Below are 21747 nucleotides of genomic sequence, written 5' to 3'. Positions count from 1 at the left end.
CTACCTTACTCTGTATTTACCTCTCCTTCAGACACCAACTCTCCACAGAGCAGCTCTCCCAGCTCCCTGCACGGCCTGGCCTCCAAGATGGGCACTCAGCGCTACACCAAGGTGGGTCGCCGCAAGTCCACCAGCAGCATCCCCCCGTCCCCCCTGGCCTGCAACTCCTCCACCCAGCCCCTGTCACCCCAGCGCTCCCCCTCCCCCTTTCTGGCATCACCAAGACCTTCCACGGCAAGACTCTGTCCCCCCCCACCATCGTCCGCCATTGTTTGCGCCCCCGCAGTGCCGAGCCGCCCCACTCCCCCCTCCTCAAGAGGGTGCAGTCAGCTGAGAGGCTCTCGAGCGCCTACCACACCGATAAGAAGTCGTACCCCCACCGAAGGCACATGTTGGAGGTGCCTTTCCAGGACAAGGTGGAGGGAGTCTGCGGCGAAGGGGACTACGGGAGGCTGCTGGTGGGGTATGGGGGCTGCCAGAGGCTGAAGGACTGGGCGTCGGAACGCTCAGAGCAGCTGGTGGTGATGAGGAAGCTCAACCTATCGGAGCGCCGCGACTCCTTCAAGAAGCAGGAGGCAGTGCAGGAGGTGAGCTTTGATGAGCCTGACGACCGGAAGACCATCCCCACGGTCACCGCAACAACGCTCAATGCCCCTGGAGGCAATCGGGTCCCGCAGCGGGCGGCCTCCTGGACGGCTATTTCCCAAACCAGCGAGGAGTTGACTGTGGTGAAACTTTTCAACCTGGTGCCTCAGATTGCTGTGCAGTGCTTGATAGAGAGCGAGGACCAGGATGTCTGGGAGCCGTGCACTGATGGAGAGGAGGACGACGGCGAGAGGCAGGAGCCCAAATCTACTGATTCCAACATCGGACCACAGCAGCCGAGCACAGATGTCTCTCTCATGGTAAAAATCTCCAGTAAGGCACCAGAGGCGACAGCTGCTTTGCACAAAGAAAGGCCTGCTTCGGATTAAGTTGGGGATACAGCAGTGGACTCTAGCCCCCAGAAAGGGAAGCTAAGGAAGTGACATTTCCTTGACTCATTTTATATAGCCATTTCTTCCAAGGAAGCACCTTGATACTCTCACTGCTGAAGGAAGGAAAGGTTTGGGCGAAAGAGTATTTTGCCACATTGATTTTGTTTTGTAGATTTCACTTGATTCAGGACTTAGTTTTGTAAATATGTAACACAGGGAAATAGACTGCACTTCATTTCCTGGGCTTATTTATTACTTTTAAGCTAATAGGATTTATAATGGGGCCAAAAAAGGAAAGTGTTCAATTGATAGTGACTAGCCAAGATTAAATCATGTTTTGTATTCATAGAAATATTTATTTTCTATTGTCATGATTTTTCTAGAAATGTCTATTTTTAAACATGGTACAGAGTAGTTGATAATGGTAGAAATTTCACAGAAGTAAGTTGTTTTTGGAGAGGAAAGTTTTGACATTTTTTGCGCATTCATAAATGGAAAGTAGGAATGTATAAATCTTAATTTCTAAAGATTACCACACATTGAAAGTTCTTCAGATTTTGGCTTGGAAACTGAGACTACAGTTGAAGTATATTTTCAATCGTACAAAACTGTAGGGCAATTCTTATATGAACTACTTCGGTCAGTTTTTAGTTGATGTGAAGACTACTCACTATTTGTTTTGTTTTTTTGTTTTATTAAGCCATATCTTATGAACTGAAGGCCCTTTTTTGTTTGACGAATAGATGTTATTTCCTTGTTGGCAGGCTTGACAGTAGCAGGAAAATGTAGTCTCCTTTACAAATATAGTTTATATTTCAAAGTAATTTTATGCAACTCTGAGGGTATTTCTTTAAATCTTAGCCACCATAGAAATGAAAGCAAGTGTTTCACATGAAAATCAGTAACTAGTTAGTTTTAAAACCTGTTAATTGTATTGCACAATATTCTGTCATAACCTCATTGTCATGTTCGTTCATCCTGATGTTGTTCTATTGGGTTCATGGTTCCGCTGTACTGATTCTCATGGCAACAGGGTTTAACCCTTGGGTTTGCTGAAATCACGCTGGACTTAAATCAGTTGAACATTGGTGTAGCATGGCAATTTGAGCTTGCTGTCAATGCTTATACTACAAAAGCATGAAACCTTTGTTTTTATCAAATACTGTTACCTCATCACTGTCACACAGGCAATTGTTGACAGGATATTGTTTTGATAAGGCACAGATGTTTTGCTCTTAACCCTGTTTTAGGCTACGTCCAGGAATACAGTTATCCAGGTGACAGCACTAAGCTAAAGAGAAACGGTTTAAGCTTTCACGGGATCCGCTTGCATATTTTCAATTATCCTTGATGCAGCCTTTGACCTTATCTACATTTATACAACGGGTGGGTCTAATCCTGAATGCTGGTTGGTTAAAAGTGCATTCCAGGCGGTGTCTATTTCATCTTGTGCTTTTGTGTTGATGTTTACATTTGGGTAAAGTGCACTAAGGGAAATTACTATTTTGACATAACATATATATTTTTTTACCGATTTTTTTATATGGAAGAGTCAATAATGAAGGAGCACCCCATACCTTCAGTCAGACCCCAAGGCTTAGATATTAACAGATGCTAGTTGTATGTCTTTGTACTGTACATGTATATATTTTGATATCTGAGTCTAATTCTGTATGAATTGTTATTGTATATTTTGGAGTATACCAAGCAATGTGAACGACCATGGCTGTAACAATGGGCGTCTGATGCTGCAAGGATGAAGCTTGTATTGCAATGCATATAATACAATGCATATAATGAATTACCTGTGTTGAACACCATCATTTTGGCCCATTTTATACACCAAAGTAGTTTTGAAGTCTGATATTGTCAAATGGTACTTCCTGTTATTTAACCCTCTTTATATATCAAAAGTGGGGGGGGCCTCTTTAGAAGTCTCAACAGATCCTCAGACTATATTTTCAGACTGGATGAACTGCTCAGGACTCAGAAGTCAGTGGTGGTGAAATGAAGTTATACCGAAGACACACTTACTCTACTCGCAAAGTCAGAATTGTTAACAATGAACATGCTGTATACACAATTGAAACAAATATAATTTTGGAGTCCTGTATTTCTACTTAATGAAACCACTTTTTGATACCATGTACTGTGAAGCTATTGTGTTAGTCTGCACATTTCAGCACTACATCATTTTACACAAGTACCTTTTTGAACTAAATCTTCCTTAAACTGTTCTGTAGGAATAGTGTAGGATGCAGTTACTCTTCTGTTGGATGCATGCTGCATGAGACAAGGACAGGTAATACTTGATTGCATGTAACGCTGGGTTTATAAAGCGCATGCTGTGGTTTTTAATGTGTGTCTAATAGCATTGTGTGCACAGTCAACTTTTGCACTTTCCTCTCACTCCTATTCATCATGCCCTGAACCAGATGTGATCATATACAAATTTAAGCATGGTTTGAAATAATTGTGTTTTAGTCAAATATTCTTGCGGTCAATTTGCAGTCAACTAAAATTATTTGGAATTTAGACTTCGACCCACCGACAATCCGCTCAAGAAAAAAAATCTTCCCGTGGCTGAAAAAGTTGATGATCCCTGTCATGAGGGATTCATGTGGTTCATCAAGGGCTGGGAGTGAGCTTAGAAGGTTTGGCTACCTATCAGTCTGCAATACTTTGTCTTTTGCATTTAACCCTCATTCTGACGCTTTGCCATTTTGTCTGCTATCTAACACCTATTCTCACTTAGTTGTAGACTAAGGGCATCTGTATATTGTAGCACACTTACAGGGTAAAATTGAAGAACATGTCCACATTTATTATTTCTGTTTAATTGTGATGTTGTTAGCACTGTACCTCCACTATTTCTAATTTCCATTTTATGTGAATATGGATATACTGTATAAGCCAACTTTATCTGACTAGTTTCTAAAAATAAAAAAAGGTTCTAATACTATGGCCTAGCTCCCTATTCAAACAAAAGCAAATGTTGAATACATAGATGGCTGGCTAGGATGTTATTATGCCTATGGTTGGGTTGTACTGTTGAATGTATTTGCCAATAAGTACTTTCATAATAGAGGAATTGTGCTAGGAGACTTCAGATGGGAATCCTAAAAATGTTGGAGGTTCATATGACTTTGCCTTTCAACATCTGTCTGCTTATGTTTGAGTAGTGAGGTGGGGGCTGTCCCTGGTGCAAGTGTCAAGATTGATCTATTTTGTGTTTTTACTGGCTGTTGCCAAACTGTTTTATGATAAATTGTTTCCATATGGCATTTGATGAATGCACTCATAGTCACATCTTTTTGTTTTAAGAATATATTGTTCACTGAATTGTAATGAATGCACTCACATGGCTTTATGCTTACATTTGTTGTTGGTCCCCTCTTTGGATGGTATACTGTGTGCCACATCTTACAGCCTGTATCCCATACTTTACATACAACAAGTCGTGTAATTACGGCTACGTTCGTTTGTTTCCGTACAGCTGGTGCACGTACAGCAAGCTGCACATTGGACACAAGTTTCGCTGGTCTGACTATCGATGTAGTTCGATATCTTCTCTACGAACATGGCAGGGAACTTGGGTTTGTGATAACTTAAGAAGCAAACGAAAAAAGGAAAATAGCTTTTACGAGGACTAAATTAGCCTTTGAACAAGTTTAAACAGTTATCCAATCAAGGATATTTTACGGTGAGTATTTTTTGTTTTAAAGCTTTCCCCTAAACTGGAAAATGGTGGAGGGGGCTCGAGACGCAAATTTGCTAAACTGGTTTAACGTTACTAGCCTCTGTAGCTATTCGCCAGTTACATGATACAGTAAACCCTTCTCGTAACCTACTACTAACTAACAAACAATAGGCACATATTGCAGTTTATTAGATAGCCAAACAAATATTGTCAGAAGTTCGTCTTCAACTAACTATGCTTGGGCCGGTGCGTTTCGAATCTTTGCAGCTAGCAGGGTTGGTGCCCCCAAAATCCTCTAGCTGGCACGAGTTTGCTGGATTACAATCATGTTTGCAACTGTAGCCACGACTGTCAAAAGGCATCCCTTGTATATAACACGATTCATATTATGTTTGGTTGTGCCTCAGTTGTTAAATATAACTGAATATATATTTATCCTATCATCAATGTCTCACCATTTCTTTCCTGACAAAGCCGTAATGGGTCAAATGGCTTAAAGTGACATAAAATGGCCAAAGACAGGTGTAACTAGGAATACGGTGTAACCAAAGTATGAAGCTAAGCAAAAACCAAGCACTGGAAATGTATTTAACAAATATATATATATTTAGTGAATAGGCCTTGCAGTTGACAACTTAATTGAGCTATTTATTTATACGAAACAAAAATATAAACACAACCATTTCCAAGATGTTAGAAGATCATAGAAGGAAATCAGTCAATTGAAATAAATGCATTAGGCCCTAATCTATGGCTTTCACATGACTGGGCAGTGGCTCAACCATGGGTGGGCATAGGCTCACCCACTAAGGAGCCAGGCCTGCCAATCAGAAGTATTTTTTCCCCCCACAAAAGGGCTTTATTATAGACAGAAATACTCCTCAGCACCCCTCTTCAGACGATCCCACAGGTGAAGAAGCCTGATGTGGAGGTCCTGGGCTGTTGTTGTGGTTACATGTGGTCTGCGGTTGTGAGGCCAATTGGCTGTACTGCCAAATTCTCGAAAACAACGTTGGAGGCGGCTTATGGTATATAAATGAACATTAAATTATCTTGCAACAGCTCTGTTGGACATTCCTGCAGTCAGCATGCCAATTGCACGTTCCCTCAACTTGAGACATCTGTGGCATTGTGTTGTGTGACAAAACTGTACATTTTAGAGTGGCCTTTTATTCTCCCCAGCACAAGGTGCACCTGTTTAATGATCATGCTGTTTAATCAGCTTCTTGATATGCCACAGCTGTCAGGTGGATGGATTATCTTGGCAAAGGACTAAATGCTCACTAACAGGGATGTAAACAAATTTGTGTACAAAATTTGAGAGAAATAAGCTTTTTGTGCATATGGAACATTTCTGGGATCTTTTATTTCAGCTCATGGGACCAATACTTTACATGTTACATTCATATTTTTGTTCAGTATATATTACTGGATAAGTCATGATGACAAAATAATTATATTATGGCTCGTTAACATAGGATAGGGCCATGGTTTTGGTCTATTTGATTTGCTAACACATACAAATTAATATAAAATAGGCCTACTAGCAAATAAAACGGATCGTGGGGACACGAGTGAAATTGTTAGTATTCTGGATTTTAATCCATCTGAGCATCAATCGGCTAGGCCTATATCTGTTTCGTTAAAGGCAATTTATTAACTGAAAGACGAGCAAGAATTGTTCTAGGACTGTCTGGGAGTAGGGAGGGGAAAGGTCTATTAACTCATTTACCGACTGGTGATGTCCAGGCAGGCCAAAACGCCATCCCACCAAAACAGGCAGAAATGTCAGGTGGTCTTTTCAAACAGCTCTTATGCTATAAGGGCATTATCACCATGTTCACAATTTCACAGTATTATTCCAACTTTGTATTTGAAATATATACACAAAACACGGGAATATTACATTTGATTCCACTGGGCTTTTAAATGGTCTCATAATAATACACTACATGCTCGTCGAACATCTCATTCCAAAATCATGAGCATTAATATGGAGTTGGTACCCCCTTTGCTGTTCTAACTGCCTCCACTCTTCTAGAAGGCGTTCCTCCTAGATGTTCGCACATTTCTGCAGGGACTTCCTTCCATTCAGCCACGAGCATTAGTGAGGTCGGGCACTGATGTTAGGCGATAAGCCCTGGCTTGGAGTCGGCATTCCAATTCATTCCAAAGGTGTTTGATGGGGTTGAGGTCAGGGCTCTGCGCAGGCCATTCAATTTCTTCCACACCAAATTCGACAAACCATTTCTGTATGGACCGTGCTTTGTGCATGGGGACATTGTCATGTTGAAACAGGAAAGGACCTTCCCCAAACTGCTGTCCACATACTTTTGCCATGTATTGTATATCTATAAATAATAATGTAGCCTGATGTATTCTTAAACCTGTGTGATCTCTATTTATCGTAAAATACAGAATATGAGCAGGGGGGAAAGTATTCAAACACTTTTTCCACATTTTGTTACGTTACTCCTGCTTGGAGTTTGCCAAAAGGCACCTAAAGACTCTCAAACCATGAGAATCAAGATTCTCTGGTCTGATGAAACCAAGAATGAACTCTTTGACCTGAATGCAAAGCGTCAAGTCTGGAGGAAACATGGCACCATCCCCAGGGTGAAGCATGGTGGTGGCAGCATCATGCTGTGGGGATGTTTTTCAGGGACTGGGGCGAAGGTTCACCTTCCAACAACACGACAATCGTAAGCACACAGCCAAGACAAAGCGGGAGTGGCTTTGGAACATGTCTCTGAATGTCCTTGAGTGGCCCAGACTTGAACCCGGTCAAACATCTCTGGAGAGACCTGAAAATAGCTGTTTAGCGACACTCTCCATCCAATCTGACAGATCTTGAGAGGATCTATAGAGAAGAATGGGAGAAACTCCACAAATACACATGTGTCAAGCTTGGAACTTCAAGCCCAAGAAGACTCAAGGCTGTAATCGCTGCCAAAGGTGCTTCAACAAAGTACTGAGTAAAGGGTTTGAATATTTATGTAAATGTCATATTTCAGTTTTATTATTAATACATTTGCAAAAATGTCAACCTGTTTTTGCCTTGTCATTATAGGGTATTGTGTGTGTAGATGCGGGGGGGAAAACAATTGAATCAATTTTAGAATAAGGCTGTAACATAACAAAATGAGTAAAAAGTCAAAGGGTCTGATTACTTTCCAAATGCACTGTGTTGTCTGTGCCTGTATTAAAATGATACATTTTCTGCAATTACTTCCACTTCACCCATTACTATTAGTGAAGTCGAAAATTATTAAGTTGGAGTTCGAGGGTCAGAAGCGATCACTGTCTAGATACATTTTCTAATATTAGAACATTTCCTTGATTTGTTAGAGCATCTCTGGTGATTCCTGGGCACATGGCAGCAGACTGCCCAATAGGAATCCAGGAGACCACTAAGCTTTCGTTCTCTGTAGCAACAGTGACTTCCTTTATTTATTTATTGATGAGTGAGTTCCCCCCCCCTCTCTTCTTGATCCTGTCCCTTCTGCACGAGTTGCTCTCAAACTGTAAAAATCATTGTGACTAAGATTAACCATCCTATGACGGTGAAATCTTTATCCTCAAAACCCACATTGTTCTATTGTGTTGCACTGTAAAAACAGAAATACCTAGATTTTTTTAAATATTCAAAGTACCTTGAATTAGGCAGATGTTTCTTTCAAATGGAAATGGACCGCACAGTGGAAATGACATCGTCGGAATGGTTGTGTATTTAAGGACAGGACAACCAAAAGGAGAGGATTTTTTAAAAGGGTGTTGAGGCAGAATAGAGGGGGTTAAGGATGGCGTGAGGACAGAGGCCTATGGTTGGGTATATCAGTGCCACGTGTCCACCCTGGCACCTTTCCGCTGCACTCGAAGGTTGTCGAATTGCAAACTCGCTGTGCCCCGGCCAGTTCTCGCTCTCTGCCTAAAGGTGGGTGAGTGTTGCCCTATGATGTCTTTACGTTATTTCATTTCCATCATCACCATACCAGTTGTTTGTTAGCCATAATCTGGCATTGCATTTAGGATTGTGTGCATGTCTCTGTGTTATGGCTCGTTTCAAGCTGCATCATTCTTAGATGAGCTACGGGACAGGATAACTCATCAATTTAGGAGGAATGAGCACCACAATAAATAATATTTTATGCTGTACTCAGATGGCAACATAAGACCTAAGCCATTGTCCACATGCAAAGTCAAGGTGATCTGGCTGCAGTGACGTCAAGATGTACCAGTGAAATTAATTTCCCTAGCTCATTTTGTAACTACTAGAATTTGCACGACGATTGCCTGTAATAAGCAGTGAATATGCAGTTTGTGTCAAGAGACACATCTTATTTACCCATTGAGTGATAATGGCTGTTGCAGAAACATTCTAGGTCCAAGCATCTTATACAGTCACTTTCAAATTACATTCAGTGTTTGGTTTGCATGATCAATGATGCACTTTTACTAGTGTGAGGATTAAGAAATCATGTGTGAGAGATTTATCAGATTTAGTAGACTACACTGCTCAAAAAAATAAAGGGAACACTAAAATAACACATCCTAGATGTGAATGAATGAAATATTCTTGGTAAATACTTTTTTCTTTACATAGTTGAATGTGCTGACAACAAAATCACACAAAAATGATCAATGGAAATCAAATTTATCAACTCGTGGAGGTCTGGATTTGGAGTCTCACTCAAAATTAAAGTGGAAAACCAAAGAAGTAACTTTTTAGCTTACTTTTTTGTAGGTATTTTCTTAAAACTGCATTGTTGGTTAAGTGCGTGTAAGTAAGCATTTTACTGTAAGGTCTACACCTGTTCTATTCGGCGCATGTGACAAATAGAATTTGATTTGAAGTAGAACAAATGCCGGAATGTCGCAGTGTCCCTTTTAAGTTAGTAGTGTCATAAGATTTGAATTAGTTGAGTGTCTGTGATAGTTGACTGAGGCTAAGAACACTTGGTGCTTATTATTCAAGGGGAACGTAGGCCTAGGCTAGCCCTTTTCTACATTTCAGTTGACAGTTTCATAGATTTATATGTGGGGTATCCTTTTGGGAAAAATGGATGGGATAACGTTTAGCTCCCCATTTAGACAGGTTTTAAATGAAAAAATAACTAATTGATTTGGCTTCATGTGCTTAATGCATTATTTTCTGAATCTGTGTCTTTTGTCTTCTGTAGAGCTTTCCACCAGGAACACTTGGAAGATTCTCAATACGAAGTGCTCAGAGTCACTGAAGTGCCTGCCCTGCACCTGTCATTCCTAGACCGTACCAGTGTAAATCAGAACCCTACTTTGGTTCAGCTCTTACCTGCAAGTCTCGGGTCTTTCCAAAGAGCATGTTGCCAATGCCGTCTCTCTGCTCCATTGTCTGGTTACACCGAGGGATCAAGCTAAAGAAAGTGCTTTATTTCTCAAACACAGGCCAGGTCTGAGTTTCAACCATTCACACCAACAGTTCAGTCATGCTTCTTAGTTTTAGTTGAAAATTCCTGAATAGTGTTGCCATCACAATTAACATCCTCAACACTCTGGCGCTTCACTGCCCTGGTCAGTGTGTATCATAGTTGGAAATCTTTGCACATGGCTGTAGAGGGCTTCCAATTCATAGCAAATTATGTCTATAACAAAGACTGGGAAGAGGACCTTGACCTCCAGCCAGGGGACATACTGACCGTCAGCAAGACGTCACTGACATCTCTTGGGCTCAAGGATGGGGACGAGGAGCACCCGGATTGCCTGGGATGGATGGTGGGAGTCAACAAGCGCACCAAGCAGAGGGGAGACTTCCCTGGGACGTATGTCCAGTATGTGGGGCCTGTGAAGATGTATGTAGTGCCCAACCAGCCTCTGCAGCAGAGACCCCTCCCAGCAGCCCCCAGGCCTCAGCCTCCCCCAGCACATCAAGGTAGGACACAGTACCTTCAGAAAGTATTCATACCCCTTGACTTATTCCTCCATTTGTTTTTACAGCCTGAATTCAAAATTGGTGAGGAAAACATTTTATTTAATCAATCTACACACAATACCCCATAATGACAAAGTGAAAACATGTTTTTGGGCATTTTTGCTAATTTATTGAAAGTGAAGTACAGAAATATCTAATTTTACTATTCACACCCCTGAGTCAATTCTTTGTAGAAGCACCTTTGGCAGAGATTACAGCTGTGAGTCTTCCTGGGTAAGTCTCTTAAGAGCATTCTTCAAGCTCTGTCAAATTGGTTGTTGATCATTGCTAGACAGCCATTGTCAGGTCTTGCCGTAGATTTAAGCCATAACTGTAACTCGGCCATTAAGGAACATTCGCCATCTTCTTGTTAAGCAACTCCCGTGTAGATTTGGCCTTGTGTTTTAGGTTATTGTCCTGCTGAAAGGTGAATTTATCTCCCAGTGTCTGGTGGAAAGCAGACTGAACCAGGTTTTCGTCCAGGATTTTGCCTGTGCTTAGCTCCATATCCTGAAACTCCTAATCCTTAATGGTTACAGGCATACCCATAACATGATGCAGCCATCACTACGCTTGAAAATATGGAGAATGGTACACAGTAATGTGTTGTACTGGATTTGCCCCGAACATAATACTTTGTATTCAGGACAAAAAAGGTTATTGGTTTGCCACATTTTTTTAAGTATTACTTTTGTGCCTTCTTGTAAAACAGGATGCATGTCTTGGAATATTTTTTATTCTGTACAAGCATTCTTCTTTTCATTCTGTCATTTAGGCTAGTATTGTGAAGTAACTACAATGTTGTTGATCCATCCTCAGTTTTCTCCTCACAGCCATTAAACTCTTGTTTTAAAATCACCATTGCCCTCATGGTGAAATCCCTCAGTGGTTTCCTTCCTTCTCTCCGGCAACCGAGTTAGGAAGGATCTTTGTCGTGACTGACTATATTGATACACCATCCAAAGTGTAATTAATAACTTCACCATGCTCAAATGTCAGCTCCCCCCACATCTACCAATAGGTGCCCTTCTTTGCGAGGCATTGGAAAACCTCCCTGGTCTTTGTGATTGAATCTGTGTTTGAAATTCACTGCTTGACTAAGAGACCTTACAATTATCTATATGTGTGGGGTATGGAGATGAGATTAAATTGCCATTAAAAAAAAATCTATATATGTTATTAAACTCTATTATTGCACACGGAGCGAGTCAATGCAATTTACATGACTTGTTAATTAAGCACATTTTACTCCTGAACTTATTTAGGTTTTCCATAAAAGGGGTTGAATAATTATTGACTCAAGCCATTTCAGCTTGTCATTTCTTCTTAATTTGTAAAAAAAAAAATCCACATTGACATTATGGGGTATTTGTGTGTAGGCCAGTGACAAAAAAAAATCTACATTGAATACATGTTTAATTCAGGCTGTAACACACCAAAATGTGGAAAAAGTCAAGGGGTGTGAATAATTTCTGAAGGCACTGTATACACCACAGACTCCCCACATTGGGGGTCGTGTTTAAATATGAACACCCCAAGCAAGGTCATAGATTCATTCAACAGAAGTGTTCTGAAAATAGTGTTATGACAAAAGGTTTAATGATTAACTTCTGCATACAAGAATACAGTACGTAGGATTAGAAGAGCAACAAACCCTGTCTACTTTTTCAACATTCTAGATGATTTTAATCTTTACATTTTTTTTAAATCTGTGATGTCCGCTTATCTTTTATTTGTATTTTGTTATTTACCCATAATTATTGTCTTCGCATAGTATCAGCCCACCTTCCATTTCCCATTGTACTTCAGTTTTCTGCCTGTTGCTCCCCTTCTGGAGGCAGAAAATTGTGTTGCTTGCTTTGGGAGCTTGGAAAAGCACCAGGTCAGTCTGGAAAGGGAGCAGGTAGGGGAGCTTTCTGCTGAAGCAGCACATTCCTCTGGAGTCACGTGACACTGCTTCAATATTTGCCTTCTATTCATTCTCTGTAGGGGGGCAGGTCAGCTCAGTTCCTCTCCAGGCCACAGGCCTGCTAGGAGAAATGGAAATGGTACCCACAGCTGCCCAAGCAATTCCAACCTGTTAGCCTTGGACAGGTTTCCCCATGTCCCCTCTCTTTGCTGCAGCCCTGCTACTCTTGCATCTTGCTTTCTTTTTTTCTTTCTATGTCTCTAAAATGCCATGGGTTGTAGAGTAGTTTTTCCTTCTATGTAGTCATTACTGACAATTTGCTCTGAAATGAAAGATGAAAAATGTTTTTGACACAATTTGATTGGGAGTTCAATCTAATTTATACCTAACATATGTACACAACACAATTAGTTACGCAAAATGGCTTCCCTGCATAGTTGCATCGAGTTATACATTTTGGGCTGTACAGTCCTGTGTATTTTTGCAACTTAGGCCTATCTACTCAGGACAGGCCTAATTGTATTCCTGCATTGCATACGTACTTCAGGTATTTTAAATTTGGCTTTAGGCAAAACCCCTGTCATCCAACTAAGGATAGTTTGTGATATTGTAGGTGGATTGAGTGCAATATGAACTTGACATGCAATTTAGACCGCTTTTTTAAAGCCCAGGCGAACTACCTTCGTCCTTGGAGAAAAAGACTCACCCATGCAGTATAATTTAGTTTCCAGACATGCTCTACATTCTCATTCTTTTAATTGGGGAATGTTAAAGGCTTATTTTACTGGCGGGACCTATGTTAGTTATATTTAGTCTGTCTGCAGGAGACACATACCATTAAGTGCAGCCAATGGACTAGTAAAGATACCCAGCCTTGGGACAGGGAGTGACAACGGACCGTTCTACGAATTGGGTTGAGCAGGCAGTGGTGTACAGGAACACAGGGAGTGACACAGCCCAAAGCCTGGTGTCCAGGTTTCTTAATTTTCTCCACAATTCTTCCATCCAACTAAGCAGCTGGAGTAGAAGAAAACTGCTTAGAATGGCCACTGTGAGGCTAGCAGAGACTTTGAGAGTTCAATTGCTGAAATGTGATTGTTTTTTGATTGCTCAACATCTCAGGAACTCTACAACAAAGCATTTAAGACTGAGGCAACTAAATATAAAAACAGACATTTTCAAGGTGGTGTAGACATAGGCCTACTGCTTCGCACTGCTTCGTGGAAAAAATACATGTCATCTATGCACTTAAATAGCGAATGGAGAACTGCTTTTCCCCGTGGTTCATTTTCATGCCAGCCAGGTAGGCTATACTCCTGTTGTAAAGAGAAGCAATGTGCTAAATTATTAGGAAAGTTGAGAAATAAATATAGTAGGCCTAACCTATAGAAGGCTGATGGGATCCTCTTTTTAATAGAGGCCATCACCCTGTTTTCTAACACAATTGCATAGCCTATAGAAATGTTTCGCAACATGAGCTCATGGGCTCATGAAGTGTTTGCATTGATGTCAGAGTGGTTAGAGGGACAATAGAGTGCTGAGTACCAGGCAGTTTGCAAGTTTGGTAGGCCTCTAATGACCATCTGCAGCATCAGAGCTTGGAGAAGCCTAATTACTGTGACTAAATGGTCATGTGCAATTTGAATGCCTTCATGTGACCGCCGGTGTGGCGGTAATACAGTCACCGCAACAGCCCTAGTCATAGTCACTACTGAAGAAAACATTTTCTGTACAAAAACACGTTTTTATGTCTAGGGCTATTGTTTTCTTCCGACAATGCGTTTAATAAGCTTAGGTCCAATCTGCCCTCTCGCATGCAAATGTTGGGTTTAATTATGGCAGTATTTTGTGCAGTGGACAATAGGCATATTTTCAGATGGTCAATGCAGTCGGTAGGGTAGGCCTACAACTTCTTGAGCTGTGTTTTTGTTTGAGTCCTCTGTCTTTGATATTGTTCTGTGGAGGATTTATATTATTATGTGGCTTATGAGTCCTCAGCTCACTACTAATTCCTGAAATTTACACACACACACACACACACACAGTTCTTGAAAGCCATTTCATATGTCGATAGTATTTTCAACATAACCTTACTGTATGTAGTCTAATGTACTGTTTGTAGTACAGGCAAATATGTTTTTTTATTGTATATTTATTTTGTTTTTGTATTGTACAGTTGCGACTTAGCAAACATGCAATACTCAGCCACTGTACAGCAGCTAGGTTCAAGAGCATTTGGGACGGCAGGGTAGCCTAGTGGTTAGAGCATTGGACTAGTAACCGGAAGGTTGCAAGTTCAAACCCCCGAGCTGACAAGGTACAAATCTGTCGTTCTGCCCCTGAACAGGCAGTTAACCCACTGTTCCTAGGCCGTCATTGAAAATAAGAATTTGTTCTTAACTGATCTTGCCTAGTTAAATAAAGGTCAAATAAAAAATAAAAAAAAGGTGACCCTCGGAAGAGTGAAGGCTGCAGAGAAGCAGGGGGGTGGGGCGGAGAGTATACAGGAGGGAAATCGCGAGCTGGGCAGCAATTTTCCATGTTTAACGTGCAGCAGAGAGGGGGAATGTGCTGACATGGTACTTTCTGTGAACTCCAAAATGATCAGACATGGTTTAGGCTTACGGGTGCCAAGCTTATACAGTGGGTCTGAAAATGAGGCTCTGGCGCGCTGCCACAGGAGGTTATGCCTGTTCAGGTTTTTTTTTAAATTAAAATCCTTCATTGTGTTACACTGAGACACTTGAAAAACCCTCCTCACGCAAAGGGCTGTGGTGAAACATGGCCTTGCAATGGAGTGGAGGGGAGAGTGAAATTCCTGAAAGAAAATTAAACAGGGTTTGTTGTGAAAAGATTAAAAGTTATTTAAGGGGCTGTTGTAATTTTGATTGAGCTTTGTTTGGTGTCTTTGATTGCTACAGATTTGCTGTAATAATTATTTTAAACAAGATCAAGGCCTAATGGGTATCCTATCCTATTTGTCTTCCAGGGACTTCAGCTCAAGAGTTTGTCCAGCCTTTTCCACCCCCAGAAAATGCCCTCCCCACTTTGGTAAAGTTGATAGAGGCCATAGAGAACAAAGGTAAGATGGCTGTTTGATATCGGAACACATTTGAATCTGATGTGTTTAGTACAAGTCATTTGACAAGAGAAGCAGCAGCATTGACCTGGAAAAATGCCACATAGTACTTTCGATGTGACATTAATGTATCAGTTATCCATACTTGCATGTAAACTAATGCTTTGGTAGAATATATTTTATGCATGACATGTACTGTACAGTGCCTTCAAAAGGAATTCAGACCCCTTGACTTTTTCCACATTTTGTTATGTTACAGCCTTATTCTAAAATTGATTAAATTGTTTTTTTTTCCTTCAACCATCTACACACAATACCCCATAATGACATAGCAAATGCAGGTTTTTGGAAATGTTTGCTAATTTATATATTTTTTAAAACTGAAATATTACATTTATATAAGTATTCAGACCCTTTACTCAGTACTATGTTGAAGCACCTTTGGCAGCGATTACAGCATCTGTTAGATCGGTTCAAGTCTGGGCTCTGGCTGGCCCACCCAAGAACATTCAGAGACTTGTCCCGAAGCCACTCCTGCTTTGTATTGGCTGTGTGCTTAGGGTCGTTGTCCTGTGGAAGGTGAACCTTTACCCCAGTCTGAGGTCCTGAGCGCTCTGGAGCAGGTTTTCATCAAGGATCTTTCTGTACATTTCTCCGTTCATCTTTGCCTTGATCCTGACTAGTCTGCCAGTCCCTGACTCAGAAAAACATCGACGCAGCATGATGCTGCCACCACCATGCTTCACCGTAGGGATGGTGCCAGGTTTCCTCCAGACGTGACGCTTGGCATTCAGGCCAAAGAGTTCAATCTTGGTTTCATCAGACCAGAGAATCTTTAGGTGCCTTTTGGCAAACTCCAAGCGGGCTGTCATGTGCCTTTTACTGAGGAGTGAATTCCGTCTGGCCACGCTACCATAAAGGCCTGATTGAGAGATGGTTGTCCTTCTGGAAGGTTCTGTCATCTCCACAGAGGAACTTTACAGCTCTGTCAGAGTGACCATCAGGTTCTTGGTCACCTCCCTGACCAAGGCCCTTCTCCTCCGATTGCTCATTTTGGCCGGGCGGCCAGCTCTAGGAAGAGTCTAGGTCGTTCTAAACTTCGTCCATTTAAGAATGATGGAGGCCACTGTGTTCTTGGGGACCTTCAAAGCTGCAGACATTTTTCGGTACCCATCCCCAGATCTGTGCCTCGACACATTGTTGTCTCGGAGCTCTATGGACAATACCTTTGACCTCATGGCTTTCTTTATTTTTGCTCTGACATGCATCGTCAGCTATGGGACCTTTTATATAGACAGGTGTGTGCCTTTCCAAATCATGTCCAATCAATTGCATTTTTCACAGGTGGACTCCAATTAAGTTTTAGAAACAGCTCAAGGAGGATTAATGGAAACAGGATGCACCTGAGTTCAATCTTGAATCTCATAGCAAAGGGTCTGAATACTTATGTAAATAAGGTATTTCTGTTTTTTATATTTAATAAATTAGCAACATTTAAAAAATTAAAAAATAAACTGTTTTTTCGCTTTGTCATTGTGTCATAATTGTGTAGATTGCTGAGGATTTAAAAAAAATCTATTGTGTTATAAGGCTGTAATGTAACAAAATGTGGAAAAAGTCAAGGGGTCTGAATACTTTGCGAAGGCACTGTATACATACATGTATTTAGCTTTGATCATGGTCCACTTAAAAAATCAAATTTTATTTGTCACATACACATGGTTAGCAGATGTTAATGCGAGTGTAGCTAAATGCTTGTGCTTCTAGTTCCAACAATGCAGTACTAACCAACAAGTAATCTAGCTAACAATTCCAAAACTACTACCTTATAGACACAAGTGTAAGGGGATAAAGAATATGTACATAAAGATATATGAATGAGTGATGGTACAGAGCGGCATAGGCAAGATACAGTAGATGGTATTGAGTGCAGTATATACATATGAGATGAGTATGTAAACAAAGTGGCATAGTTAAAGTGGCTAGTGATACATGTATTACATAAAGATGCAGTAGATGATATAGAGTACAGTATATACATATACATATGAGATGAATAATGTAGGGTATGTAAACATTATATTAGGTAGCATTGTTTAAAGTGGCTAGTGATACATTTTACATCATTTCCCATCAATTCCCATTATTAAAGTGGCTGGAGTTGAGTCAGTGTGTTGGCAGCAGCCACTCAATGTTAGTGGTGGCTGTTTAACAGTCTGATGGCCTTGAGATAGAAGCTGTTTTTCAGTCTCTCGGTCCCAGCTTTGATGCACCTGTACTGACCTCGCCTTCTGGATGATAGCGGGGTGAACAGGCAGTGGCTCGGGTGGTTGTTGTCCTTGATGATCTTTATGGCCTTCCTGTGACATCGGGTGGTGTAGGTGTCCTGGGGGGCAGGTAGTTTGCCCCCGGTGATGCGTTGTGAGACCTCACTACCCTCTGGAGAGCCTTACGTTTGTGTGCGGAGCAGTTGCCGTACCAGGCGGTGATACAGCCCGCCAGGATGCTCTCGATTGTGCATCTGTAGAAGTTTGTGAGTGCTTTTGGTGACAAGCCGAATTTCTTCAGTCTCCTGAGGTTGAAGGGGCGCTGCTGCGCCTTCTTCACGATGCTGTCTGTGTGGGTGGACCAATTCAGTTTGTCTGTGATGTGTACGCCGAGGAACTTAAAACTTACTACCCTCTCCACTACTGTTCCATCGATGTGGATAGGGGGGTGTTCCCTCTGCTGTTTCCTGAAGTCCACAATCATCTCCTTAGTTTTGTTGACGTTGAGTGTGAGGTTATTTTCCTGACACCACACTCCGAGGGCCCTCACCTCCTCCCTGTAGGCCGTCTCGTCGTTGTTGGTAATCAAGCCTACCACTGTTGTGTCGTCCGCAAACTTGATGATTGAGTTGGAGGCGTGCGTGGCCACGCAGTCGTGGGTGAACAGGGAGTACAGGAGAGGGCTCAGAACGCACCCTTGTGGGGCCCCAGTGTTGAGGATCAGCGGTGTGGAAATGTTGTTGCCTATCCTCACCACCTGGGGGTGGCCCGTCAGGAAGTCCAGTACCCAGTTGCACAGGGCGGGGTCGAGACCCAGGGTCTCGAGCTTGATGACGAGCTTGGAGGGCACTATGGTGTTAAATGCCGAGCTGTAGTCGATGAACAGCATTCTCACATAGGTATTCCTCTTGTCCAGATGGGTTAGGGCAGTGTGCAGTGTGGTTGAGATTGCATCGTCTGTGGACCTATTTGGGCGGTAAGCATATTGGAGTGGGTCTAGGGTGTCAGGTAGGGTGGAGGTGATATGGTCCTTGACTAGTCTCTCAAAGCACTTCATGATGACGGAAGTGAGTGCTACGGGGCAGTAGTCGTTTAGCTCAGTTACCTTAGCTTTCTTGGGAACAGGAACAATGGTGGCCCTCTTGAAGCATGTGGGAACAACAGACTGGGATAGGGATTGATTGAATATGTCCGTAAACACACTACCCAGCTGGTCTGCGCATGCTCTGAGGGCGCGGCTGGGGATGCCGTCTGGCCTGCAGCCTTGCGAGGGTTGACACGTTTAAATGTTTTCCTCACGTCGGCTGCAGTGAAGGAGAGTCCGCATGTTTTAGTTGCGGGCCGTGTCAGTGGCACTGTATTGTCCTCAAAGCGGGCAAAAAAGTTATTTAGTCTGCCTGGGAGCAAGACATCCTGGTCCGTGACAGGGCTAGTTTTCTTTTTGTAATCAGTGATTGACTGTAGACCCTGCCACATACCTCTTGTGTCTGAGCCGTTGAATTGAGATTCTACTTTGTCTCTATACTGATGCTTAGCTTGTTTGATTGCCTTGCGGAGGGAATAGTTACACTGTTTGTATTCGGTCATGTTTCCGGTCACCTTGCCCTGATTAAAAGCAGTGGTTCGGGCTTTCAGTTTTACGCGAATGCTGCCATCAAACCACGGTTTCTGGTTTGGGAATGTTTTAATCGTTGCTATGGGAACGACATCTTCAACGCACGTTCTAATGAACTCGCACACCGAATCCGCGTATTCGTCAATGTTGTTGTCTGACGCAATACGAAACATATCCCAGTCCACGTGATGGAAGCAGTCTTGGAGTGTGGAATCAGATTGGTCGGACCAGCGTTGAACAGACCTCAGCGCGGGAGCTTCTTGTTTTAGTTTCTGTCTGTAGGCAGGGATCAACAAAATGGAGTCGTGGTCAGCTTTTCCGAAAGGAGGGCGGGACAGGGCCTTATATGCGTCGCGGAAGTTAGAATAGCAGTGATCCAAGGTTTTTCCAGCCCTGGTTGCGCAATCGATATGCTGATAAAATTTAGGGAGTCTTGTTTTCAGATTAGCCTTGTTAAAATCCCCAGCTACAATGAATGCAGCCTCCGGATAAATGGATTCCAGTTTGCAGAGAGTTAAATAAAGTTCGTTCAGAGCCATCGATGTGTCTGTTTGGGGGGGAATATACACGGCTGTGATTATAATCGAAGAGAATTCCCTTGGTAGATAATGCGGTCGACATTTGATTGTGAGGAATTCTAAATCCGGTGAACAGAAGGACTTGAGTACCTGTATGTTGGTATGATCACACCACGTCACGTTAACCATGAAGCATACGCCCCCGCCCCTCTTCTTACCAGAAAGATGTTTGTTTCTGTCTGCGCGATGAGTGGAGAAACCAGCTGGCTGCACCGACTCCGATAGCGTCTCTCCAGTGAGCCATGTTTCCGTGAAGCAAAGAACGTTACAGTCTCTGATGTCCCTCTGGAATGCTACCCTTGCTCGGATTTCATCAACCTTGTTGTCAAGAGACTGGACATTGGCGAGAAGAATGCTAGGGAGTGGTGCACGATGTGCCCGTCTCCGGAGTCTGACCAGAAGACCGCTCCGTTTCCCCCTTTTACGAAGTCGTTTTTTTGGGTCGCCGGCTGGGATCCATTCCGTTGTCCTGGGTGAAAGGCAGAACACAGGATCCGCTTCGCGAAATTCATATTCTTGGTCGTACTGATGGTGAGTTGACACTGCTCTTATGTTCAGTAGTTCTTCTCGACTGTATGTAATGAAACCTAAGATGACCTGGGGTACTAATGTAAGAAATAACACGTAAAAAAACAAAAAACTGCATAGTTTCCTAGGAACGCGAAGCGAGGCGGCCATCTCTGTCGGCGCCGGAAGATAGATAGATCCCCATGGTCTACAAACAGTGTCATTTAAAAGTTGGATCTGCTGCTAGAGGAGACACCCTGGCTTTGATAGGAACTCTCCTCTGCCTTTCCTCACTTGGGCAAAAGTCCGTCCTTGTTTTTATCTCTTTACATATTGATTTTGGGATCCACCCCTGTAAACGTAATTTGCTTTTCATACAACCACATGTTTCGTCCACGTTCCCTGAGAGGACGCAGGAGTTGAGCAAATCGAATTGAGAAAAGGCCCTCTCCTCTCTCTGTCTGATCTTTGACCTTTCAGACTTAGCACTCCTGAAAGTGTCTCCTGGGCCTCCAGGTAGCATGTGGAAGGCCAGGTTAGTGTTGAAACGTTTCAGTTAGCGTCTCAGTCATGTATTTTCAGCTCTGGGAGCTGTATTTTGGATGTTTATACGTGTAACTAATTGATCCACTAATAGAGGCATTCCAGGAGAGAAAATACTATTTCAGAAGGGTGCGCTAACTGTGTGTGTGTCAAACTCTTGCAGGTTTGGAGTGCGAGACGCTGTACAGGAAGTCTGGCTCCTTGGCTGCTGGCGGTCATAGACAGAGCCTGAAGTTTGGTAAGACCCTCTTTTTCTCTCTTGCACATTATGCTTGTGCATGAATTTATTGTTCTTACATTCAACTCTTGCTGAGCTGTACAAGTTGATAGAGTCTGTTGCCATCGTCGGATAGTCATCCATTCCTGTAGGATAAAAAGTAATTTACTCCGAACCCTGTGACAATGATTGTGGTGCTGTTCATTCTATAGCCCTGCCTATTGAGTTCAGTTAGGAAAATAACTCAGAGGGGTGATGACCATGCTGCCCTCGTGGTTCCTGTAGGATACACTACATGCTCTGTTTGTCTTTGCTCTATTTCAACAGTGGGCCATTAACACAGCCTTTGTTTGTGTAGAGAAATAGGCCAGTCTGTTCAAACGGATCAAAGAGACGGATGGATGCTGT

General features: G+C 42.4%; 2 protein-coding genes across 2 annotated transcripts in view; both read left to right on the top strand.

Annotated features, from left to right (window-relative positions):
- The window catches only part of LOC112253268 (microtubule-associated serine/threonine-protein kinase 3), a 53069-nt gene extending 50291 nt beyond the window's left edge, over positions 1–2778 (top strand). Inside the window, 2 exon segments of the mRNA XM_042323025.1 lie at positions 32–223; positions 226–2778. Of these exon segments, the coding sequence (XP_042178959.1) occupies positions 32–223; positions 226–974 (941 nt within the window). The 3' untranslated portion in view covers positions 975–2778.
- A 1679-nt stretch (positions 2779–4457) lies between these two features.
- LOC112252131 (phosphatidylinositol 3-kinase regulatory subunit gamma) overlaps positions 4458–21747 on the top strand; it is a 28798-nt gene continuing 11508 nt past the window's right edge. Inside the window, exons 1-4 of the mRNA XM_024423104.2 lie at positions 4458–4680; positions 9858–10585; positions 15523–15615; positions 21286–21360. Coding sequence (XP_024278872.1) covers positions 10261–10585; positions 15523–15615; positions 21286–21360 — 493 coding nt within the window. The 5' untranslated portion in view covers positions 4458–4680; positions 9858–10260. The remainder of the gene's footprint in view (positions 4681–9857; positions 10586–15522; positions 15616–21285; positions 21361–21747) is intronic.

Source organism: Oncorhynchus tshawytscha, linkage group LG06 (genome assembly GCF_018296145.1).
Source record: "Oncorhynchus tshawytscha isolate Ot180627B linkage group LG06, Otsh_v2.0, whole genome shotgun sequence".
In the NCBI taxonomy this organism is placed as follows: Eukaryota; Metazoa; Chordata; class Actinopteri; order Salmoniformes; family Salmonidae; genus Oncorhynchus; species Oncorhynchus tshawytscha.
This window is presented reverse-complemented; position numbering and strand designations above follow the sequence as displayed.